The sequence below is a fragment of the Achroia grisella genome, unplaced genomic scaffold (genome assembly GCF_030625045.1).
Source record: "Achroia grisella isolate CSIRO2021 unplaced genomic scaffold, CSIRO_AGI_Agris_v1 utg1245, whole genome shotgun sequence".
Classification (NCBI taxonomy): domain Eukaryota; kingdom Metazoa; phylum Arthropoda; class Insecta; order Lepidoptera; family Pyralidae; genus Achroia; species Achroia grisella.
The window spans coordinates 2,549,501-2,577,393 of record NW_026712606.1 but is presented as its reverse complement, the minus strand read 5'-3'; the positions used below and the strand labels follow the sequence as shown (position 1 = coordinate 2,577,393).

The 27,893-nt window shown below is 30.2% G+C and overlaps 2 protein-coding genes across 3 annotated transcripts in view; one reads left to right on the top strand and one right to left on the bottom strand.

The window, feature by feature from the left end:
- The window catches only part of LOC131854735 (uncharacterized), a 151,590-nt gene that overhangs the window by 20,153 nt on the left and 103,544 nt on the right, over positions 1–27,893 (top strand). For both annotated transcript variants that reach the window (XM_059205879.1, XM_059205876.1), the window contains exon 2: positions 17,211–17,240. The gene's annotated coding sequence lies outside the window, so the exon portion shown is untranslated. The remainder of the gene's footprint in view (positions 1–17,210; positions 17,241–27,893) is intronic.
- Positions 42–2,586, bottom strand: LOC131854760 (uncharacterized). The gene is made up of 2 exons (XM_059205900.1): positions 2,026–2,586; positions 42–71 (listed from the first exon to the last, which is right to left on the bottom strand). Exons 1-2 carry the CDS (start codon positions 2,584–2,586, stop codon positions 42–44), a joined length of 591 nt encoding a protein of 196 aa, XP_059061883.1.

Sequence of the window (27,893 nt, the reverse complement as noted above, 5' to 3'; positions counted from 1 at the left end):
TAAAAAGTATGTTATAATTTTATAATTTCGAACATTTTAATTCAATTAAAGATTTCTATTTGTGTTATTGACTGTAACAAAAATTGTATATTTTATTATGAAAATAATTCACAAATATTAATTCCATTATGATCGTAAGTATTATTACTCTGTCAATGATTAATATATAATATAATCAGACAATAGTATCTTAAAATAGACGTCTTCTCGTGTATGTTTCCCCTGAGGCGACAATGAGTAGTCAAATCACATTTAATAAGATACAATCTTATGTTGTACTATAGTTAGTATAATATTATGTATGCATGTATGGCATTTTTAATTCTAAATTTAAAATAGCATACAGCTTATTAAAAAGCCTGATTAAAATTATTATCGATTATTATATTAAAGGTAAGGATCTTTAATATATGTTTAAAGAAAAGACGTTTACATTTCAATGTTCATAATGACATTTCTTTTAAAACGTTCACTAAATCCATGCATATATTATGTTGTTTGTAAAACTGGTATAGAGTGAAAGTTGGCCAAAGTCAGAGGTTAAAAGGTAAGTTATGGGTAACATGTAATTAGGAAATCATTCATAATATGTATGCAATACGCAACATATACGCTAAAATAATCATAGACTATATAATGGGGCTTCCTGTTGGAAATAAAACCACCTCTCAATTCTATTACCTATATTATTTATGTAACCGGGATAGCAGACATGCCAACGGCCATTTTGATGGTAAGTGGTAACCGTAACTCATATACATACATATATGAATATGAATGTCATACCTCTATCTCTGTAATTTCACTGCCTTATCTTTCTTGACCAGATCTTACAATGCAAGTTGTTTGGCGGCTGAATACCAGTAGAACAGAAGTACTCCCGTAGACGACTTTGGACAAAGACCTCAATAAAATAATGTAATGGTGTACCTATATAAAACAAAAAAATATATAAAAACGATACAAAATTAATCAAGAGTCTTATGTAAATATTTCATTTCATATTACAATATAATATCGTATTCAGAATAAATGATGCAGAAATATTAGTAAAATTTATTCATTAAAAAGATAAAATTTCATCGAAATAACATTTGCAAGAACAATGATCGGACAATTAACGCTTATTTCATTACCCACAAAATTAAACATTATTGCATTGCCACAAGTTTATTCAATTTAAATGATAATGCCATGCCATATTGCCACTTTTACATACAATTATTGATATAATATTTACAAACTATTTTATATGCGAATTATTTACACGGATTGTTATATTCGTAATACTTACATAATAGTAACCCTTAGCAATCAGTAATATTATTATTGTATATTGATTTAGATGTTAACCTCTCACCGATATACATATGTTAATACAATTAATGTTATTCGCTTATTAGTCTAGCTGAACTGAAAAATTACTTAACCAATGTATTCAGCATCATTTTTTGTTTTGTTCTTTATCAGTCAGTGATAGTTTAATTGATAATATTATATGGGAAATGCTACATTTAACTAATTTTAAACTTTCGTGTTTAATATACATTATTTAAATTATTAACCGGGTCTTAACACGAATAATTTTATGGCAAATAAAGGTATTTACCTCTCTCGACGTTTCGACTAGGTTGCACTAGCCGTGGTCACGAGCTGACTGGAGTAACAGCGATGTCAATGTAGATAGGTGACAGCAGTTTTTTCTTCATCTACCGTCACTAGATTGTTTAACGAAAGTTCGCGACACACAGCACTCACGGTATCCGTACACTTATTGACTATTGATGCTACTGAACTTTGCTTGAATTTATTTATGACTGGATTCCACGCAGATGATAATTTTAAGCCATTCTCTCTGTTGAAATTGGGATGTTTTTTAATTTCAACCGCCTCCCGGACCATTCGTGGGTAATAGTGGCGATCAGTAGAGAGGACCTTAGGCGCATGTAGTTCAATCCAGTGATTTGTTCCTGCGTTCAGTAGATGATCGGCAATCGCTGATTTGTGTGGTTGTCGATTTTTAACCGCTGCGATGTGCTCTTTGACTCTCTCGGCTATTGATCGCTTTGTTTGGCCAATATAAGAGCTACCACAACTACAGTCAATTTTGTAGACACCTGGAGCTTCATAAGGTAGCTTATCCTTTGGTGAACGTAAATTGTTCGTTACTTTTGAGGGCGGATAATATACAGTCTTAATGGAGTATTTATTTAGTGCTGTTCCAATTTTGTCCGTTATTCCTCTTAAGTAAGTCATGTACGCTGGCTGTCTGTTCACTTCCGGTTTTTTAGCTTTTGTTACGCGCTTATTTTGCCTTCTACTCTTTATGTAACCATTTTTCTTGAGTACTTCTTGAACGTGGGATAGTTCTTGTTCCACAAATTCAGGGGCACAGAGATCTTGCGCTCTGTTTGTGAGAGTGGTGACGACTGATTGTAAATGGCGTGGGTGATGATGTGAGGAGGCATGTAGGTATCTATCTGTGTGTGTTGGTTTCCGGTATACTGTGTGTGTAACCGAGCCATCGGATCTCACCATAACTAGGATGTCCAGGAAGGCTAAGGACCTATCTTTCTCCAATTCCATTGTAAATTTGGTTTTAGAATGTACGGAATTTAGGTATTTTAGGTATTCGTCTACTTGTTGTTGTGTACCATTAAATATGCAAAAAACATCATCTACATATCTTTTCTTAAACGAACTTTCGTTAAACAATCTAGTGACGGTAGATGAAGAAAAAACTGCTGTCACCTATCTACATTGACATCGCTGTTACTCCAGTCAGCTCGTGACCACGGCTAGTGCAACCTAGTCGAAACGTCGAGAGAGGTAAATACCTTTATTTGCCATAAAATTATTCGTGTTAAGACCCGGTTAATAATTTAAATAATGCTACATTTAACTAATTAAACATTAATATGTAACTGTTCGCGGTTTGTGTATGAGAAAAATAATAAAAAAAATATAATAAAAGAAATATAATTGTGGGACTTTAGCATTGTAAATCAATTTTTTGAATTCTGTTTACCTGTGCTTTTGTGCGCAATTACGAGTATCTCAGAAACTGTTTAACCTATTTCCAACAATGTATTGTTGTAAGTTCACATATATTTTCCTATTTCCAAAAGTTATAATTCAAATATAAAAGTTACAACTATAACTCGGGCTCAATTGATACCGTAATATGTACAATTAGGACACTTCATCGAGAATACATCAGATGATATAACCTGGCCGCTTAAACACATTATTTAACATTAGCTAGATGCAACTAACAGGTATTAATTAAAACACTTGTGCAATAAACTTATCATATTATTTTATTAAATATACGTAAAGGAAGTAAAACACGCACATTTCTTGAGTAAATAAGGCTGTTAGAGGTTATATTTGATAGTAAACAAAAGGTGACCCAATTACGTACCAACGTAATGGTGACCCAAATAGCAAAACAAACATGTTGTAAAATAATTGTTATATTTATTTTCTACAAATATTTTTAAACTTGTATTCAGTTAATACACAGGAAGCTGATTAGATCTTCTTTAATAAAAGACCCTGAGTACTAGCTATTTTAAGAGCCAAAGTCAAAATTATTTATTCACATGGAACCTTTCGGCCTATTGTGCATGTTTGTTATCAATATCTCCAGCATCCAGTTCTGCTACTAATGACAGTTCGGAGACCAATGTTATAATAATACAGACAATAAAAATATTGATTACGATAACATCGTCTTATGTAACCCAAATACATATATATTATACAAATACATATTTATTATACTTTAGACTTATTTATATTTATACTTATTCTGTAGTTACGGCATTAACATTGGCAGTCTAAAACGATATAGTCAGCAGACTATACAATTTACATAATTCTATTCCCTCGTGAGGTTGTTAAGCATTCGAGGACACAAAGTACAAATGTCTAAAGTAATTAGTGTACTATATGTATATTCAATAACTTCACAGCCATATCTATATTACCCTTTAATTCGCTAGAACAGTAACTGGCAGAAGAAATAGGTGAAACAAAAGTAACAATACACAACTTTGTATAAGGCCTCATTTTGGTTTTGATGGTTCATCTACCTAGTCCTTTATGGAAATAAGGCCGTAAGACATTGTGTGGATGTTGAAGATGACAGGCAAAATGAAACGGAACGTACAATCTTGATAATAGTTAACATTAAAAATACTTAGTTGCACTCATAAATGTTAATAGAACTAAAAATTTTGAACATTGCTTTTACCCCAGTATTCCGGACTTAATCAGCCAGCTCTAAGTGCATTCGCCGTCCATACGAGCTCTTAGCGAGACATTTCGCTTCACAAGCGAGTTGATTAAAACTCTAGACGAAAAGGAACAAAACTGGCACATTATCTGAACACGCCACTTAGTAGCAGGACGAGTGTTATGAGCTCTGTTACTTGCTGTTACATTTAGGAATATTGGACACAGTTTTCTGTAATTAGTTTTAATGTTGACGGTCTCGGTAGTCTAGCGATTTACATACCGCCTTATTTCCGATGATCGCGGGTTCGCTTCATCGGACATTGTATTCAAGAGTATGATTGTTTGTATCGGGATGAGTGATTTATAATATGTATATATATACTATAAAAATACATACATATATAATATGTATGTATTTACAAAACAAAAAAAAATATTTGTATCAGTTGTCTAGTACCCACTGTGTGACGATGTGTGCATTGTCCTGCAACAAACAAATATCTCTTTTTAATTACGCCTTTAACAGAACTCTTTTGCTTAGTTAATTGGTTTGATTTTCTAAGTAGACAGACTAGCCAACTAGCAAGCAAGAAGCTAACAAAGATTCCATGTTATTCATTAGAATAACTTAGCACGTAAACTATATACTATAATCACCTGAATGATAATTCAGTATAATCCCTGTTCACGTTAAGTTATATGAGAACGGGAAAAAAATCTAAACTTTCGTATGTTTATATGAAAATACATTTATTGTATATTCAATTTATTTACAGTTGCATTTTACGACATCATGCCATACCTTGAACTAAAATAAGTTTAATGTAACCATTTAAACATAACAGTAAACGACAAAGGTGTATGATTTTTAATGATGATTAGACTCATTCTTAGCTATTCATGTTAAGTAGCTACCTTTGTATTTGTAAATGGTATGTTATTAAATCCAAAATTTAAAAGGGCAAAATTTCCAAGGTTGTATCAAACTGTAAGCGACTTCATAAATATACTTAAAAGACAAGACAAAAATCACGATTATCTTAACAGAATTTAAATTTAATCTGCTATGGCGTTAACAGCGGATGTTATTTTATTGTACAGTATAGAGGCTTGATAGTTACTTTAATTTGCATTCGGAAATAATAATTGTTAATCTTAATATATGCATATTTTTAATTAGGTCTATAATGGCCTACTCTCTTTAAACATGCTTACAATATTTATTTTGTAAAGATTTTACATTTCGTTAAATATACGAGTCTATTTTATTATTTACAGATTCTTTTATAAGATGTATTCTTAATTATTTATTTATTATTATATTTTTGCTTGGCATGTTTGATGAAGAAAGATATTCTGTTTTTTTATCAAGCAGAAATTGCTGACTTCCATCACATTGGCTATAAGATAATAACTGTGCTTGTGTCTGAATTAACCTAATAACAATAAATTAACGAAGATCTGGACAATACTACTGCGACATAATTTAAATAAGTAAATCTTATTACATAAACTGATTCATGAAAGTTTTTTTGTTATTTTAAAATGTATAGTACACTATAAAACAAACAATTTCACTTATGTTTGCAACTAATGAATTTTAATTCTATAGTTTCTTTTAGTGTTCATAATGTATTTATGCATATGTATAAATACTTTGAATGCTTATTAAAACTTTGATATAGATCAAACACAATGTGAAATGGAATCAGTCTCCTAACAAACTCAAATTAAAAATCTTAATGAAAGTAATTGTTTTCCTCATTGTTTTCTGTTTGCTCATTTTTTTACAAACCATTAACATCTAACTGCAGGGTAAAGTTTTTCAAGTTTCTCGTAATAAAGATATTATTTGCTCTAATATTCTAGATTATTTAAATGTTACGAAAACTTATTTGGTCAACAGAAAAAAATAATGCAATGCACGAAATACGGTGCTCTCCTTTCTTGATCACAATTTATCTTTTATAAATATAAATAACTTTAGTTATGCAGATTTTCAGTTTCCCAGAATGTATTACTCAATATAAATATCTTTATCTACGTAAGTCTGGCTGTATACCTGTTTCACCTACAGCAGCTGCCAAGCTACTTGCTTTGTAGAACGTGTTTCTGTTAGAAGGTGAGATGAGGCAGTATTATATTTTCTGTCACTAAAATTAGTGAAGCTGTTTTCCAAGTTATTATACAATGATTATTACACAGTCAGTCATTAGTTAGTGATGCAAATCACAGCAATGACACTTGCATAACGAAAACGATCGAACTATTAAGTATAACCGCAGCTAGGGATGTGAAAAAAGAATCAATTATGGATAATCTCGCTTAATATTCAATAAAAAAATATTATATTTATTTAAATTCCAATAAATCGATTATATTAAGAATTTTGTTTTTTACAGTTGAATTTATATATCGACGATGGGCATAAAAAGACAAGATTGAAAAATTAAATAACTGGAACAAGTGTAGATCTATAGAACAAGACTTTAGTGGTCTACTTATAAATCAGTTATATAGTAAATTTTGATCATATAAAATATATATATATAAAATTTATATATGAAATATATATGTAAAATTTATTAGCTTTTCATATTTATAATGCGTTTAATGCTACTAAAAATAATCAATTAAGAATATATTTTTAGTTAGTATGCGATAATTGTGATAAAATTTTTGTCACAATTGTCAACAGTATTGCACACAATAATTTTGTTTGTATATGACATCCCTAACAGTTGCGCGTGCAACTAATCAATAGTGATCTCGCGCTCTACTGGTGCGCATACAACGTACGCAAGTACAGGTTCCTCTTTATTTTTTGCTAGTATTCAGTGCATTCTTTAATCTATTTCAGTATCGATCTAATCTATATAGACCATGGGATCTATTATACAATAAACAAATCTTAATTCGTGGAGTAGATCGTGTATACAAATCAATTTCATTAATAGGGATAAGGGAATCCTGTTCTATAGTCACTTTATGTACACTGTCGTGTACTATGTGTCATGTACTATTTTATTATCAGTAATATAAAAAATGGTTGATGTTTACTACACAATACTACACATTTTTTATAGATAGCTATTTGCAGCCATTTAGCAGGTAAAGTGAGGAAGCTTAAAACTGAAATGACATTTAAATATTATAGTAGTATAAGTACCTTTGAACAGTCATTTTCTTATTCTACTGCTACAAAGAGACCGCTAATTTAACAGAATTTTTAGTTTACCATCAGGTGGGCTAGCTTGTAGTATTGTATATACAACAAAAAGTTTTTCAGTCTCGTTACGTATATAAATAGACTTATTAAAATATCTATTCATACAACATTGCAACTAAAATACCACCCTAGTCATCTGGATTAATAGCGGTCCTCCACAGTGAAAAATAAAAAATAGAAACCACATTTTGGAATCACCATGCAATTCCCCTGGTGTTGAGGGTGGTCATAGGCGGCGGTAATCGCTTACCATCAAGTGAGGCGCAGGCTCGTTTGTCGTCTGTGCTATAAAAAAATCTATTCCTACACGACTTAAAAGTCAAGTTAGTGACTCGCGTAACATTTCACATCAAATAAACTATTCGAGTGTCATTACACATGGTTTAATGAACAATTACGTCATGACACTCGACTCTTGGGTTCATATGATCCAACTCTCACTAACCGGTCGAATCAAACCAAACAAGATACGAGTATGTGCACGCTTTCTTCCATGCATCAAAGCTACGTAAGTGTAGTGCTTATATTTCCTGTCCCAAGTATACTTAACAATGTCTTAAATAGAATTGCCAATATCGCAAACTTTTATTCTAAAGTATCACAAGATTCTAATCGTTTTAATTCTCCGTATATTAGTTTCTATTGTCATCATATACCCTAAGATTTTTGTTTTTCTAGAATAAAGATTGGGTTATGTTATGTTATCTTACAAAATATATAAAACAAAATAAAATGACATTACATTTTATTTTGTTAATAAACATATACCCCATACTAATTACTACTATAATAAGCAAAATAAAATGGAAAATATTTCAATATTTCAATATTTTGGTATAAAGTTAACAGCTACTGTTTTTTTTATATGAAAGTTAGCCAGCCAGAGTAACAAACGGACAAATTAATGTATTTTAGCATTTACAATATTAGTATGGATATAGAGAAAGAAACCAATTCCGATTTTTATTACTTTACTACTATTATAAAATTGTTTGGAAGTTTATATATTTTTACTCAATTGCAATTAAATGGCTTATTTGATTTCAATAGCCATGTTCTGTATTTATATATAGAATTATTTTATATTAATTTAAAAGTGTAAATTGGAGACGGCTAATTCTTAAAATGTATTTATTGTACACATATTTATTTTATTAAAAGTAATGAAAAGTCATAAAGTAAATGCTATAAAAGTTTATTTGTTTAGTACCTAACCAACTTTTATAGCATTTACTTATGTTATATATGATAATTGATATATGATAAATATGTTTTAATCGATGCTCAATTATTTTACAATAGGGTACAATATTAGAAAATACATTATATTTTTATTTTTTTTCATATATGCAACAGATGTTTTTGATACACTTGTCGCATTCGTATATTTTACGTAGGTAAATACCAAGATGATTAAAACGCAGATAAATGAACCGTTAAATTCAGTAACATATCACTGTCACGCAGTGTCCTTAAGGTAAAACGGAACAGGCATACGGAACAAACACATGACAAGGCATATATAAGAGAATAAAATCGTGCACACTTCAAGACTTTAAAGTTATGACAACAAAAAAAACGGAGTCCCGAAACGTGAGGTCACGTCACGCGGCGCACGCGCATTACCTAATGACTTTATTTTAGCTCACATGATAACATCCTTCCTCATAAACTAATCAATACTATGACTTCATATTGTTTTTTTTATAAATATTCGTATTTCCTAATCTGTAGGTACTATAAAATTATTTGTCCTAACTATTAATTGGTCAATACATACGTATATGTTAGTCAGGGCGAACACTGACGCCAAAACCCATGTTATTTATATAGTATATATTACAATTTTTCGGCATGACTGTTATAGGGCTGTCATGTCTATTTTTAACTAAATTATATAATATTATGTTATCTGTGCCTAAAGGTAGAGAATGTCATATGGCATTAAACTCGCCTTTTGTACACGTGATATTATACAATAAAAAAAAATACTCAACTTTTTCTATGTATTTGTGATGTATTATGTAAATGTGATAGTGATAACCGTCAACTATATACTTGAACAGCACTTTGGTAATCACATCATCATGTGACGCCTGTAATACCATACACAACTTCGCCATTCCGATGGTTAAAGATGTTATGTTTCTATTTCTTGCAATCTCACCCTGCAAACAACAACTAATCTTTAATAAAGGAAGGGGTCAAACTAATAGTAGGTTCATATTTTTATTATTTTTAGATGTATCTACAATCATTTTATTTATTTATTAGAAAACCAATAGCTTACAGTTCTGAACTGATTTTAGTGAATCTTATAATCGAAAATGCTATTTAATATGAAACGTTCCTATATTATTTAAGTAATTAATAACTATTTTGTAGTAACTGATTCGACCATAAATCTGTGTAGTGTGATCAAAAACACATTTATGTTTGTATTGATATTGATAATGTAACAACATTATGTCAATATCTCTCATTATATGGTCATTGCGCAATGTTTGGATCAAAGCGCTTTGCAACTTGTGTAACTTCTCAGAAAGTTCTGGGTTCGAATCTTGTTTGATTCTATTAACTATGCATCTAGTAGGATTCCAACAACTAAAGTAAATCCAGACTATCGTTCTAATTATCTGAAGTACTTTACTATTGTAAAAAAAATGTTCGACATTACGTACTACGATTAGCACATTTATAGATTGCGGGTGACAGATCACAAGTTATTTGCTTTATTTCTATTTTTTATTGGAAATCAGTATACTATCAGTAATATTACTGAAGATTCAATGTAATAGTCATTTTCTCGCATATTGAATCATTTTGAATATTGAAGATCTAAATTCATCACCATACCAAGTTTTAGTCATTTTCATATCTGCTACATGAAACATACTAACTCACAGAATATAGTAATAACCAAGTGAATAAAAATGGTTATCTCCCAAAATTAATAATCCCAAAAACCATAAATGTCTACATACGGCATAAAATATTGCACCATTTAGAACCGAGACAATGTATCTTCAGGTCCAAATGTAAGGAACGACTGTAAACTTATAAGAATTCAAGAGAACAGCTGTAAAAATTTATAGTCACGCACAAAAGTAATTTGTCATAGTGATTGTTGTCGGCATCTGGTCACAGATATAAATTGTCGAGTTTTAACATTAGAGAGGCAGCGGTGGCGCCAGGGCCGACGGTCCGGTCAGCCTAACGACCAGGTAATAACTCCAATCTGCACCCGCGCACGTCCAAACTTTACAATGGCCAAACTTGAACACATTATCTTTTAATTTGAACCCGACGCAGACAAATAAGATGTTACCCGAATTCCATTGAAACAGCTGAAAGTTTAGGTAAGATAGAATTGACGGAGGACATCTCTCGCGCCCCAGCCCGCTCTAAAGTAACGAATTTCTCATTAAAATTTCCAAGAGTGGAAGTCGGAATCCCGGTGCTCCATTCAATTCCGCCTTTTGAAACTAAATCACAAGTTTTAACGAATAACTTTGACAATAAGGTATTGAATATAAAAGTTGGCGAGCCAAATCTTCGTTATATAATATACACCTAATCAGATGATTTCTTGTTACATCAAATTCAACAAACATTTACACGTTCGCATGAAACATTTACACGTGTAATAAAGCAAACAATAAACACAAAAATCAAATTATTATTTTAATTTGTATTCCTTTCACTTAAAGTATATTGTGAGAGCAAATTAACGCAAATTAGATTGAAATGTAAATATTTATTTTCTAGGTTGATACCAATTGTTTCATATTTTCTACAATCTATTGTTGTAGTTGAATGACACTTCCAAATTGTATTTTTGTTAGTAGTAAATTTACTTTAATTAAGAAAATTTCAAATCAGAAAACTATTCGAATATTTTATGGATGAATTTCAGTTAGTTTGCTTAGTTATTGTTTATGAATTTCTATTGTATCTATAAACATAACTACTATATTATAATCACTAGAATCACTACAATCTAAGAAAACGATAGACAGGTTCGTCTGCTCATAATAATTATTTAAAACACCACATCATCTACCTTCATCTGTTTTCGACCCGATATGATAAGATGTAGCACATCAAAATGTCGGTATAGCTTATAAACAATATGATCACGATATATAAGTATCCTATGTGCAATGTATGTAACGTATTAAAATATATTATGCAAAGATATATTAGCAAGGAATTTCTTATTCTTGTCGAATTACATATAAATATTTTATATCTTGATATTTTATCACATTCCAATACCAATAATATAATATTATAGTTACCACGTAACAGAAGAAACAATGCACTAAACAAAGATAACTTATAAAATACATTCGAAATAAATAAACCTCCCGTCTCTGATTGTGTATCCGTTTCTTTATTAATATAAAAAAGGTAAAAGAACAAAAAATCCACTTACTTCCGATATTTTGCGACAAAGTGAACTGGTTACAAACGTGTTTTGGTGATCACGAATGATATGTATTTTTTATTATTTTCAGAATTTGTAAATAACAAGATATAAAAGCGTAGCAGCAAGCAAACATACTAATGCATTCCTATGCAATCATGACTATATACAAATGTCATCACTTTATTTCCTGTATCACTGACAACCGGTTTGTTAGTATAATCGTATAAAGATCTATGCTTTAAAAAACTTAAGGTTTTTATAATTTTGTTTTCACTTATAGACGAAGGACGCAATACCTCATTTTGTATGATCTGCTTGTTTGGTTCTTGGCTTCCTGTTTGACCTCCAATACTAAAATCCATCTGTCTCACTAATTCTATAACATCACAAACATTTGTCAGTGCCTTTAAAGTTGATAAAATTTAAACGAAATGTAATCAAGCTTCTTAGAAAAGAAGAGTGGTCAATTTGACTAGCAAATGTAAATAAAAGTGTTTCTCTTTGCTTATACGCAAAGAGAATCACTTTTATGTATCAACTTTACCATATGATTTTTTTATTACAAAATACTAAATAATATATATACATTTATAATACTACTGATGTTTATTTTATAAGAAGAGATTACCGGTTGATAATATATGTTTTGTTGTAGCGCATGTCTTATTACACGTATAATACGCGACAAAGCTTTCAATACTTTGTCAGAACGTAATAAGCAGTTTAGAAACTAAGCACGAAGGAGCTGAAGTATTATATCTACAAGCTTATAACTACTTATTAAAAGATATTGCAATAACACATTACAGACAACTAAATACTCTTATAATGTCAGATAATAGTCTGACTGTTTCCTCTGAAGTTTATGACCAAATTAGAATTTCAAACACAAATCGTTCAATATGATTTATTCATCGAAAAAGAATGTTCTTTTTTCACACGTGACCAAATTCAACAATATAAATTCAGATTTAAAACCCACCCGGCGTCGATGAACCGCATCGCAAACGATTCACGGGCCAATGGCATAGTTTGTTGAATAAATATACCTAAAGCTAAACAAACAAAAATTTAAAACAAGAATTTTTATATAAAAGGTAATAAAATGGCAACAGATCCTTGCCTAACGGATCTTTGGCAATAAACAAATTTTGAGAGATATGTATTCTTATACGTATTTTTTTTTTAAATATATATATGTAAACTGAATGATAACAATGTTTAATAGATGTATGGTGCTGATGATATTAATTGATTTCATAAAGTAAAAGTGAGTAGCGGTATCTATGTTGATTGTCGCAAGCCCCCTCCTTGTTAATGTGTATTATGTGAATACCACAACTTTAGTATAATAATATAATATTAGTTGTGAAATGGTCATGGGTCATGAGATTTTAATTAAATATCCAGACAGGTGATGGCGTGGTGGATCGGGTCATTGGGCTCTCTGAAATATGGTTGGGCGCATAGATGGCTGGCTCACCCATTATACTCTTGAACGAGTGCTGCTTGTAGGGACTAGTCTGACCTGATTTATTTTATTATTCAAGTAGCTATTATATTTATTTACTTTTGTCATTTTTGCTATTTGAGCAGTTTGTATTCCCACAAAATCTTAAATATGTAATGCTGAACAACGTTTCTTTAAAAGAATCTAATTTCCGACTGAGCGGTGGAATAAAAAAGTATTACATGACTTTAGAATAATGCTTATGTTAATTTATTCAAAGATTATCTATTTCTATACGTAATAAGTATTAACTTCATTATTGAATAAATGGTAAATAAAGAAATTATTTATTTTCTAATGAATGATATTCTAGTACAATACAATGAATCACAAGATCTATAGTACTATCCATTAATTTTTATTGTTTATACAGAATATTAATTACATAAAGCGATGCATTTTATTAGCTTCTTGCTCTTGTTATAATTGTACGATTAAATATGATTAGAAAAAGTATGCATAAAGCTTTACTGTTTCTAATAAAATTTAATTTAATTTCGCCATCAAATCCGCCAATTTAGAAGTTTCTTTTTCTCGACTTATTCAAATAGGTACTTAGTTACTGATTAATTTCGGGAACTCATTCTCAGTTTCATTGAATAAAACAAGTTTAATTAACAAATTTTGCGTTGCACGAGTTTTAGAAATTAAAATGGCTCTCCTTGCTTCGGCGGGTGTAATGGAGCATTAATTTTTATGTAAATTGTTTAAATAAATCTCAGTAGGGCCGGAAAATTATTCTTAGTTCTCAGTTAATAATGTAAGTAAAAAACGTAATTGTTGTCTTAATTGAATTGTCACCAATGTTACTAAAATTATCATTTTATTTTTAATAGATCTTTAAACTTAAAAATATTAATTACTGAAGAATTAAGAATGTTTTTTAAAAACTAAGAAAGCCTTAAAATTGCTCATTTTTTTCGCTGTACTATTTCACTTTCACTCGAAATATATAATCATCTCAATAGACTACAAGATGACAAGGCGGAATCTCAGATGACCAAAAATGAATTAGTCGCTCTCTCTGTGACCTCTAAACTATTTGGTAGACCAATACTTTGTATTATATAATTGTTATTAAGACGAAGATTATAATAACGATATAATAGGAGCCGGAAATAATCTTAAGAATCTGCTGTTTAAGATATTAAAAAATTAAATGGTGAAACGAAGTTTAGCGTACCTTTTAGGATCTATCTTAAATTTTAATAACAAAATTGGTGTTTTCTCTTTATTAAAGCAACTTTGCTTCTTATTTTAAAAGCGCTGTTATGATTAAATTCCAAGTTGTTTCTACCTTTAATTTTATTCAATCTCGAACCATTTCCTATCTTTAAGTTGATACCTACGTTCATTATAAAGTTTACCTCGATATTGTAATACGAATGGTAAAAAGCTTTCTAACAAATTTGTATTCTAGAATATCAAACAAGCTGATAGGCCACTTGATGGCTTACCATTATGTATACTATATATTACATGTCACGGATGGAAGTGATGGTTACCACTTATGGTACCACTACCACTTATATACCACTTATATCCATGCACTACAGACATCATGTTAATGATCACATGAGTGATGATTGTGATTCACTGTAATGATCATGCATTGTCTTTCCGAAAAACCAAGAAATCATGCCTCTTATCCTGTAGTTATACCGAAGCATGCCTGGCGGCTAAAACATGACGATAAAGGTACCCACACCAACGACTTTTCACAAAGTCATTCATTTATATTATTCTATTTATTCTTAATAATTTACATTGCCTATTTACAGTGCTAGTCTACCTTCGTGAAATATTAAATAAAAATAGAAATGACAAAATAGAACTTGTCAATCAATTTGTTAATGTCTATATGTAATATATACGCATGTAGGTACGTACACTGTTTATCATGAAAAAGATCATAATCAACTTTTTATCCCGGTCGATCCTTACATCCCGATCACGCTGATGAAATTGCTATAAAATAAATGACTATGTGGAGTTACAGTATTAAATATATTTATTATTTATATATATATATATATATATTTTATTTATTTTTATTATTTATTTAGTTATATTTTTAGTTATATATATTTATTATTTATTTTTAGATAGGTACCCCCGTTACGTTCCGTATATTTGATTACGGTTGTCACGAAAAGAAAATTGTTGTATTATTGGCAAAAGAAAAACCTTTAAATACAAATTTGACGTGTTTAACCATATTTTATGTTTCTGACATATCTATAATTGTTTATTAGCTAGTTTCCATTGTAATGCACACTGCATTTAAGGCCACGTGTAAGAACAATGTGTTTAATCATCAGAACTACAAATTAATTTAGGTCTAAATGGATATTAATACTATTTTTATTAAAAGTATGTATAGTAAACAGTCAAGAGCCAGATCTTCACTAAGCCATAAGGGTCTGTCTGCCTGTCTGCCATCTTGGGTACAAATATTGCCGACACTGAAAAAAATGTGTGTCAATTCATATCCCTGACTGACTATCTCCGGTGAAATATCAAACTAAAAATAAATCGTTGAGGCTGCGGTAGGATCGCCCCCGCCTACGTAGGATACTTTTTATGTACGATAATGCAATCATACTCCTGCTTGCGCTAACGTGGGGGTGACAGTGGAGAATCATAAAATGAGCATGAAGTCTGCTCATTTAGCCTGGTAAATGGCAATTAACCACTATGGTATCAAGGAAACTCCAATTCCAGGTGTAACTCAACCTAACATAGTACATTGCTAGCAATGGGATCAATAGTCCACATTACTAATAATACACTTACTCTCTACCACGTAGGATTAAAAATCTGAATTTGAGTATACCAAGTGTTGCGTTCAAAACATCATCTACATTTTATATAGAGGCATTCTCTACTACCCTTCCTGAAATAACAGTCGTAATGGTATTTGTTGCCTATAATAATTATTAACCCAGGATAATTCACACAGCATCATCCAGTTCCAAGTGAAGCAGTACTTATATTATGGATATCAAATAACTGATATAAAATCTTAAATATATATTTTTGTAAATACATACATAATGTGAATAGAAAACAATTGTATTCCGAAAGTAGTATGGGTGAACCCAACTTATCCCGTGGGTGTTATGATGAAATAGAATCCGTGGGATTCCCAACACGCACCATGCTTGTAAGACTTTAACCAACCCACGTGCTTGGGCAGTGTAGAGAATATTAACTATGCTTAGATATTTTTTTTTACTCAATGCCAAAGAAAGATTTGTAGTATAGTTACTGTATGTACTTACAATATTACAAAAGATTACCTATAGTAAAACAGTGCAACCCTATCTAATTTCAGTTATTTTTTTTTGCAACGTGCTTGGTTATCAGACAAATATAGATCAGGTATTGATTTGAATCCAGAATGTAACACTAGATTCGTGCGTATATATAATTCACTTAAAATTATCACGAATGCTGTCTTTTTCGAGAGGTGGCAACAAACAGCTGACTAGAGGCCCTTTTAGCTAATTCCGTAGCCATCATTGTATTATGCTGTGATAAAAAGCTAAGTTGTTATTGTTATTATTTTAAATTGATTAATATATACAGAAATAAAAATATCATTTTTTTTATTCTCACCAACACACCTACATATAATTGCTTTCCTACAACTCAACAGTTAAGTGATTCTGTAACCGCAAGCACTGAATAAGGGGTAAATCCGGCTCTCCAGTTTCTAATTCATTATTAAGAACAATCATAAACTTTGTAATGAAGGATTTTAATTAAAAGTTGCCCATTTGTGTTTGTTTCAGGAGGACAAGCCGCCGTGTTCCTCTCGTTTGGTAAGTGATCATGAATTGTGGCATTACCTTTCAAAAAATTATGTGTTTGTAATTATAAATTTTAAAGATAATTTCGCTAACACATAACCTTTTTTCTACTGTACTCATTGATAATAAATATTCACGAAGACCCTTTAACACTTTACTGTCTTATGTAGTTAACTTATCATGAAGAATCTTTGTTCGTCATATAACAGCGTTTACTAATATTATAGCATCTTATCAACACTAATTGAGTAATAAAACTATTCCAATATTTTTTCTGTCTATCCTACTTACATGTATAATTTTTCGCGAATGAGGAATGCGGGAAAAAATTAAACTTATAGGTAACAGAAAACTATTCTCAAATATAACTCAAATATTTCTTCTAAATGTAAGGCTGTGTAAGAAATACGCTATGTCCTTATATATTCACTTATTTTTACTATAAAGTATTATGAATATAGAAACTCACTCACTTGTCACTAGTCGTCTTCATATCAAATATAGAAGACACTAGCAATGCCACTAACGTACAGGAGATAGAAAACGGAAAATTCTATATATATATATATATATGTGTGTTGGTATACATATATATAAAAATTTCCATTTTCTATCTAGCCGTGTGGCATGATAGCATATCAGATGATTGTGTTATCGCCATTGATCATATACCTACAATACTTATGCATGCAGCCCTTATTTGAATTGAAGATACAATAATTTTAGATCGTTCAAGTAATAAATCATCTATCTATATAAGTATAGGTAATAATCATTACCATTATGACCCCTGGAAGGATCAAACCTCCCGCGTCATCAAATATTTCGCGTTTATCAGAAAGGGGAGGATCGACACAGCTCTATAATTTATACAGACCTCGACCTTTTAAACATTTATAAATTAACTAACGGTCCGATGCGACTTTGTCCGTGTTGAATAATTTACTATCTATCTATTTTCAAGCCACATCTAACACGGGATAGACAGAGGTAGTTAAATACTTTCGGGTTATACTCTAATTTTATCTTATACAATATAAATGTAATATCAAAGTGATTTTGGTGTTGAAATGTTAAAATTTTCTTTAAAAATATATAATAATAGTCAATATTAAATTTGTAGTCATTTTATCGTCTAATTTATAAAATCATTCTTTTTAATTTATTAAAAACCAGAAATTGACGACGCTGAATCATATATAGTTTTATTGTATTGCATGTTATTATTTTGAAAGAAAGAAAGATAGAAGTTATTAAAATGTGAAAGATACATATTTAATGTAATAAAAAAGTACGTGACATAAAATATTCCTACAATATATTTTTTTATTTCATACGACACAATATTAATTATCTCGTAATAGTTTATTTCAATGACATATATAAGTGGACGCACATTCATAAAAACTGTTTTGTGGACCCACCCCTACTATGTGTTCCAGTTAGATTAACTATCGTCTCTTATTAAATTCGACTGAACATCGGAAACTATCGAACCGGCGCCGGCGGCCGGCGGAAATCAAACTAATCGATTTTCATTTCGTCGACAGGAAATTAAATCCTTTGAGAGTCGTTCCCGATAACGAATTTCGACTAAGCACGACACGTGCTCAACCAGTTCAGATGAGGATTTATGTTTTTAATGCACTATAAGCACAGGTCCGCGAGCGGACTACATACTGATTTTGACAAGAGCTTATGCGTACAAAGACTTCGTGAAACTTACATTCAAATGTATTCAATTTTCAATAGAGATGATAACATTTCTCCAACAGTTTTTATTATTTAGTTATAAATTTATAATTATTTATTAATGTAGTAATAAACGACGACCTCGCGTCTATACAGATAAATAATTTAACTATTAATATGTTTAATCATTACGCTTTTGCAACTTGTTTAATTATTTCCTCCATGTAAATATTTATTATTATGAAATAATTACTTATCATAACATAACGTTATATTTTTGCTACTCTACCGTCTACATATTTGCAAGTTATTAAAACATTATCCTTTCATCTTAGCCGCTTGAAGTAATAGAGCGTAGGCATAAATTCTAATAGGGTTAATGTTCTAAATAAACACAAAAAATATACCATTACAAAGAATTTCCCTAACTAAAAAGAAACGTTTCACCCCTTACAATGATCAAAGAGTACTGCTAAAGAAATTCCCGTCAGGCAATATCAAATTGAGTTTTTATTTCATATTAAAGCAATAGTTTGCATAAAAATTCACATCAAAGCTTCAAACAACTCTTCTTTAAAGGTACATAACATTATAATGGACTCGTAGATGCCTAACAATATCTGGATTCGAAACAATACGATATCTCATATAGGGTTTCGTCCTTTTAGCTCGGAAGGCATTCGTATTAATGTTGTTTATAAAAGTAATAGGATCCCGGCCGGAGTGGTGTATGACATGTGCAAAGGTTCGATTTGTCCATGGACGCAAGGCGCCCTCCCTCGGGAAATTAAGAAAGGAGGTCCACTGACCACGTCCCGTACTAGACATAACTATCTGAGCGGTTGTTCACATCGAAATCTATTTCAGAGTAGTACATAAGCCCTCTGACGGCCAAGAATTGAAATCTGGATCCCCCGGGCTTCATATTGTTGCTGATTTCATATGGGAATCAGTGGTAGGAAATATTGTAGTAAATAATCTTATTCACAAATAATTACTTTTAATTGATTTCTTCTTTCTACTTCATATTAAAATTGAATTAACTTTATTTATTAACATTATATAGTTATATAGACTCTTCATATTTTAAAAAAGGAAAATATATTTAAAACTCTAAAATATTTTTGCTGAAAACAATACTTTAACCCAAAAGTAGACTTATTTTATTACATTCGATATTGGATTCATTTAATTTGTGAGATAACTCTTTGATACAATGATAATACAAATTACAGTATAGGCAGGTATTAAATATGAAACAATAGGTAAAGCAAACTGAAAATCTGTCCCAAATGTTTACTGTAGTAGGTACCTAAGAAATACGTACAAATTTATAGAATATTACCGCTTCTGATTACATTCCCAACGGGTTTCTTTCATGTTTAATTTACCTCCATCGAATGATCACGAAAATTAAATTCTTTGAAGCGTAAAATGGCAAACTCAAACAGAATTTTGCACCACATAGGAATGTTATTATTGCTCTGAGGTGAAGAATCAAAAGGATTCGAAATGCTGTAGGCATACCTACAAAAAAATAAGATGAAACATCTAATTTTAGCAAACAAGAGGGTTGCGTCATGAATACCCACTGAATTATATCTAAGTAGCTATCATTTATTTCAGTCATATAATCAGTATTAGAAATGTACTATAATACTATGATAAGAATAATTATAATAGGACAATCTGAAGTATTGATATTTTATATCATTTTCGATTTAACAAAGTAATTGGAAAATTATGGAGGAATAAGATGACTGAAATAGTTAGTTAGGTTCTGAAGTACAAAAAACAGCTTACAAAGTCTCTCCATAAAACCGAGTAGTTATTTTGGAAACAAATTTACATTTCTGATTAATTACACGAACAATTAATAACAAAAGAAAGAATACTGATAAAAAAGAAGAAAAAAATTTCGTATATAAATAATAAATTTACAGATGTCATCTGATTTTAAGACATTTTTTTTAACTGTCGTAAATATAAACCTAACAAACTGAAATGTAAGCAAACATTTTATTTTAGAAAATAAGTACAATATTTAGAGAATAGGCATAAAGTTATGCACAAAATAATCTGTTAACGTCGCAAACATCTTAATCTATAAGAAGTGAGTAGATAGACGAGAGAAACTGACATTGATGAAAAAATACCTCCAAAAGAATATGTAAAAATATTAATAAGGGGAGTATCTTGTTCGTTTTGTACACCTGGAGGCAAAAGCCGTAAAAATATTTTGTTTCCAACTCTCGGCTCCCACCGCCTTAATGTAAAAGTTGGAACTCAAAATTCCAGTAAACAATGCTAATTTATGAATGAACCATGAAATATGACGGGCATGAAATTTTCTTTGATTGTTCAATGCTTTGAAAATTATGTTTCCTCTTACTTCATGATACATCATGACGCTAGGAAGTATAGTAGAAATACATAGTTTATATATTACATATGTAATATTGATTTTTATTTTTTTCCTTCCACATTATTTATATTTGTTTTCAGACTTGTTACCCGGTTTAGTGTACGTATACTTTCTTACACAGCACGATTATTTAGTCAAATAAAATTAATAATTATACTCTTACCTATTTATCAATATATCAATTCTGACATTATTTTTTTTAATTTAACAAAATTTTTACTTTTATTTATTTGAATTTAACATTGTCGTATGTAACAATACTATTTTTTTTTTATTTAGTTACACTTAAAAAAAGAATATAAATTCGGCTGTTCATAATTGATTTACTTACATAGATATTACAATAATTCATTATTTGATTTAATATATACGTAGAATCAAATGTTATTTCATTTTATTTATAATTGTTTATATACTTGAAAGTCTGGAGACTAACTACGAACTACATATTTGAACAAAATTCAGAGCTACTGAAGGCTGGCTGATGGCCTGTCAATAACACCAGAGTAGATCCAATTTGTCTGCGATATCACAGAGTTGAACACTTCAGATAAACTTACCTATGTCTCTGGTAGATTAGGTTTCTTTATTTTGTATAATACCGTTAAATATATTGAAATTTATTTTAGTTGAAAATTAGTTGAAATATTGAATTAAAGTAGATTTTGTGAACTCTGATCTTAGTTTGAAAACTAATGACACATATTGCAGTATCCGAAGAGAAATTACTTGATGACTTTGTATCTTTAAACTATTCATTCTTTACTGTAATATTTTAATTCGACCCCCACAGTGCATGTCATTCCAAAAAGTCATAAATAGAAGCTACGTGAAAGTCAAATATGTTTGCAGCGACATTTATATGTAGCTTACTGTATGCTTGAAAATGTTAGTACAAACACGTTTCAGTTTGTATATTTTGCTTTATGTGACATCATTATAATAGTGTAGCTTTTATGTCCGCTAGTATAACTTTTTCAACTTGCAGGCGACCAAAGTTTGTGCACATAGCAGTTGCTTTTTGTTCTTATACAGTTAAGCGCTGTGGCGCTTCACAAAAATGATGTTTCGCTGTAAAATCTCCACTGCTTTTGTATCTAATTATTTTAAATATTTTTCTTCGCAAATTAAACTACAAAATCAAATTTCCATCTTAAACTTTTATGCAAAGCGCCCACAATAGCGAAAACTGTATATATCTGTAGTTTTCCACAAACTTTATTAGATACGAGAAAACATAATTGTACTGACTCACAGCGTACATGAAGAGAAAACCTCTAAATCAATTTTAATTAAATCTGTCTTATTAATAGCATATCACATTCAGTGTATGAATATTTAGGAACTGTAAAGGCATAACTATAAACACACGAATGGAATATATAAATATAGAACTAATTAATTAATATTGTTTACTGAAGAGTTTAATGTAATAATAACAAAAATAGTTAATTTGAGAATGAGTTTTTTAGAAAATTGCATTTTGTATTAATGATATCGCAATATCCACTTTTCATCTTAATCAAATTTGAACGTGGACTATTATTACTAACAGAATAAGTAATATAATAAATCTATGTATTTGTCTCAGTTTTTCTACTATCTTTACGTTTACGTATGATTTGTACGCGTGATAATACTTTGAATGCCTGTTACAACATATTATTGACGTAATAGTCCTTATACCTTAACAGGCATAATAAAAATCTTTACATATAAATTAAGTCGTCATCAATATTACTACCTATATTTGCAGCGCCATATTTTATTTAATTCTATAATTAACATGTATCTGTAATATTATAATTTAGATGAAGTACATTACGTTATGCATAATTATAATGTATGATGTTAAATTTATCGTAATAAAACATTGCTCAAATCAATTAGAGGCAATAAACTTATTAACGAAATTATTACTACTAACTATGAACTATCTATTTTATCATATATATACAAGAGAAGCGGCCTTTAATAAAATATACCATCTAAAAACATTTATAAGTGTATCAATCATTACAGAGTATAAAATAAAGAAGCTGTCGCTGTCTGTCCCTATTTAGGCCTAAATCTTTAAAATTACGCAACTGATTTTCAAGCCGTTTAAAATTATGTACTATTTATTTCTATTTGATCTTACACGATTTGTAATTATCGTATACGTTTACGTTTTTGTGTAGTAAAAGATTTTCTCATTGCAAATTTTCTATATTGCCCATTGAATATTTTGCTATACCTAATTATGAATCACGCCCTATAGCTAGTTTCAATAGCCATCATTAATCTTTTGCCCATATATAGGAGTTCTTTCTGAAATCCGCACATTGCACAAGTCGTGTGCAATGATTTTGCATGCCTCGACATAATGCATTCCGCTTAGTACTTGTGAATTGACAAAAGAAACATTTTCACAATAAAACGAGGTTAGTGTGTTACAATTCTATTATAATAAAGTTATATACAGATTAAAAAATAATCATATTACATTATATATCTTCTAGAGTTTACGAGAATACGACTCAACTGAAGTTTATAATTAAGAGTTTAAATCGTAGATCAGAAATAAATTATGCTTCGGTTTATTTCAAATATTGAAAGTTTTACAATTTAGCTGTTTTTTTGTAGCCACAAATTCTACAATACAGTTTTTTATAATTCTTATTGTAATAAATTACCCTCCTTTTATTCCTACTCAAATTTGATCACAATTGAAGGTGGTAGGTAAGTAAAGTAGTTTTTGCAGATATATATTAAATATGCAATAAATATATTAACAGTTAATTAATATGTAATTAATATTTTCACTAATAAAACACTTATTACGTAATATGCTAATAGCTATATAAGGTTTATATTATCTATTACAAATTACTACTGTCACATTTCGAAACTAGATTAGTCCGCAAGTGACAAGTTGTCAAACAAAGCGTCCAAGATACTTTCACTTGGAGCTATTCGAAACACACATTTAAGTATAAAAAGTAAAAGTGTATTATGAAACAAACTGACTATTTGTCTCGGATCATTAGAAAGAGAACAAATTACGTGCTAAACTTAGACCAACGTCATAACAGTTTCGTGCTTCACCTGTTAATGGGCTGACGAACTTTTTCGTCGTATTTACTTAAAAAGTGTTTCTAAATAAAAACACGATTTTGCATAATGCATATAAAAAGGAGAGCAAAAAATTGTATTTATTCAATTTACAACAACTATCGATTATGAGACGAACTTATCTATGTCAACTACTTGTAATATGGGACATTTACACTACTTACTTAAGTCGCTAGAACGCAAATAAGCATTTTCAGGTGCGCTTATGAATGAAATTATCATTATAATCCAAAACATACGTTTACGCATATTTTCGAAGTTTTTAACCATTGCTGGGTTCTATGAATGTTTTAATAGCACATTATTGTTGATCATACATATGTTCTATTTCTTTGCTCTACTAATGCCAATGGGCGTTCACCCGCCGTACCTAATGATTTGCAGTAAATGAATGTTATGCGTAATGAACACAAAAAAATAAAGAAAACTTGACCTTCGTGGTGGGTGAGCAATCATTATCATTATTCTTAGTCCATTTAACGATGTGATTACAGTGAGCGCAGGAAAAGGAAGTGAACTCTAATATCAGGTTCTATTCAAGGTGTCATATTGCATAGGTATCATGATGATCTAGATCCTGTTACTTTGAATAATTTATTTTTAACATAACGCGAAAGGATCTGTAATTAGAGTTTTATTAGGCTAGATTTATTGCATTTTTTTTAGTTTTAAATAAAAATGTAAATAGAACTCTTATGGTGCTTTATAATTGATCCGTACATTTCACTTTCATAAAAGATCAATTAGCATTATCATTATCATTCGAACTGCATGGATATGTCGTAAAGAAAATAACCAATTCGAAAATAAAGTTAAATACATAACATTATTTAAGAATATAGCTGTACCTATTACTATGTAATATTATGTAATCTGTGCTATTACTAACCAATAAGAAATGTTTTGTGTAAAAAATATTTCTTAGTATTATTTACAAAAATAAATGTCGGCGAAATAAAAAGAATCTGATAGATCGACTTTCATTAAAAAAATATAATAAATATAAAACAAAAGTAACAATGACTCTCTAGTATTGATATTTTCACGTTCGTAATTTCTATTTCGTTTCTCGAATTTATTTCCTACGTAGTAGTTTTATACAAAATTATTTTTGCTGGTCTATAAATATATATTTTTTATAAAATATCTTTATAATCTAGAATAAATTATAATAATAAAAACTCTCCGATTTCAGAGAGTTATTATATATAATTAATTATAGAATTTGTTGTTTCACTAATTCACATATGAATATGAAATTGCATAATTTATATTTAACATTATATACTTATAACGTCTCAAGTTCCTTTCATTCTGTATATCGAAAGAGGCAATTACGAAAACAAAGCAGTTAAATAATTTTTCGTTTGGCGTAAGAGAAGGAAAAATCGAAATAGAACCACACAGGTGACTCGCTTTGTAACAGTAGGCAGCTCTTATAATGAGAAATCTATACTCATTAATGCAATATTATTATGTTAATGAGAATAATATATTGATTGTAGGTACATAAACACTCATTCCTTTTAAAATTGCAAATGACTAATTATTCATTCATATTCAATGAAAAGGAAAATATTGCAATAGACGTAAAACTTTTCTGCAATATAGTCACGTAGCTATTATACCCATGAAGTGGATATTACTATTCATAATAGCGGGTATGTTTACGAAAGAAATTGTTTATGTAAGAAAACCTTCGCATTAACGAGGGACCAACATGCGTGCGTGAAACATGCGTTATGAGACCAAGTACTGTCTGTTTCATGAACTAGAAAATGTACCAATTCTAATGTATTACTCATGGCTTCAAATGTTTGAACACATGTTGGTGTAATTAAAAGTGCCCTAAACAGGAATTGCAAACATAATAATATGCACATATTTAGTACTTCACGCAAGGTGAGTTTGCTGCATACGAATTTAATCTTTGCCGCGCTGCATTTGTTCAATGTGCGCTCAAGATCAACAAACAATTACTTAAGGCAAATAATTCTAATTTTGAACTACTACTCTAAGATGAAATAACGGTGTAGTTATCTTTGTGACTGAAATGTAATCAGACTAAACCTTAGACTAACGTTTTAGTTTAGTTCTTATTTAGTTGTACATAATGTGATTAAAGTTTTACGATTTTATCTCAGAGCTAAATGATTATACTAAGGATCAGGATCTTAACTAAAATTTCAAATGAATTGTAAATTTAAATCTTCATACTAAATGATAATAATCAATGATGTTATCATGCAAACTTTTAATGTGCTATTGGAAAAAAACATTTACTTTCGCTTTTTATATTGTTACAATCAACCATGGATTAGCATAGTTTCTTTCCATAAAATATCCGGTGAGGACAACACCCAACAAATCTGTCCTTATTTTAAATTTTTTACTATAACTATAGTTATATTGATAGGTAAAATATACTTACCTACATAAACATATTACCTCCATAGTAGATATAATAAATACATGTTTCTAAATTGTTTAACCTAAAACAAAAATCTGATAACTCCCTACATAGCCATAACCTTGTGGTTTACATGAAACAGGTATATAGGCAGCTAGAATATTTTTTTGTAACAAGCAATTAGTGTCACAGTTTCATATGAAATATGTACTAAGCCATATTTCTGTTGTTTTATCGCAGAACTATCGAATGTTTCGACAACATTATTAGCTAACACGGGCTCGCCCCTTGTGTAGTTCATGCTTCCGTGACCGCCTCAATCGGTTACCTTAAATTGAGCTATAAAGTTCTCGGCCGTTGCAAAAGACAACGAAAATTCAATGCCACGAAATGGGAAAGTCCAATCTGGTAGTGCACTTTACTTAATTTACACAATATTAAAATATTTCACGAAATAACAAAGTTACACCATCAGTTTCTCTTAGCACTTTTTCTCCACTTCCCCTTTGTCGTTTGGTAACGAAGCAGTTTTTTTTCTCAACCGCTGAAACTGAGGTTTGTTTCAGTTTCTCAAACTTTCAAAACTGATCATTAGTGAAAGTTTTGTCATTTATTTTATCGCGAATCACGTTGTTTTTACTGACTACGTGACTTTTTAGAACAGAAATAAATTAGGCTAGTGGTAGCCAGCAAAATAATTAAAAAGAATGTTTAAAAACAAATCCCTGTATAACAATTTTTTACGTTTCATCATTTTCGTTTTCAGCTTTGCAGTGTAAATAGAAATAATTGCGATTCTCACAGATACATCACAATACTTTCTAAGGTTTATGAAACGTTTTGTATATACCAATCATGGGCCCATTCGTAAATTTATGACGGCCTCAAAGGCGGGCGTACGTAACGACCCTTCAATTTCCTTTTAGCCTGAATCTATTCAGGAAGCGAAAGCATTTCCCTTCGGCTCCCAACTTCCAATCAGGGACTCCAAAAATATAATATTAAGGCAGGTACTTTTAATCGA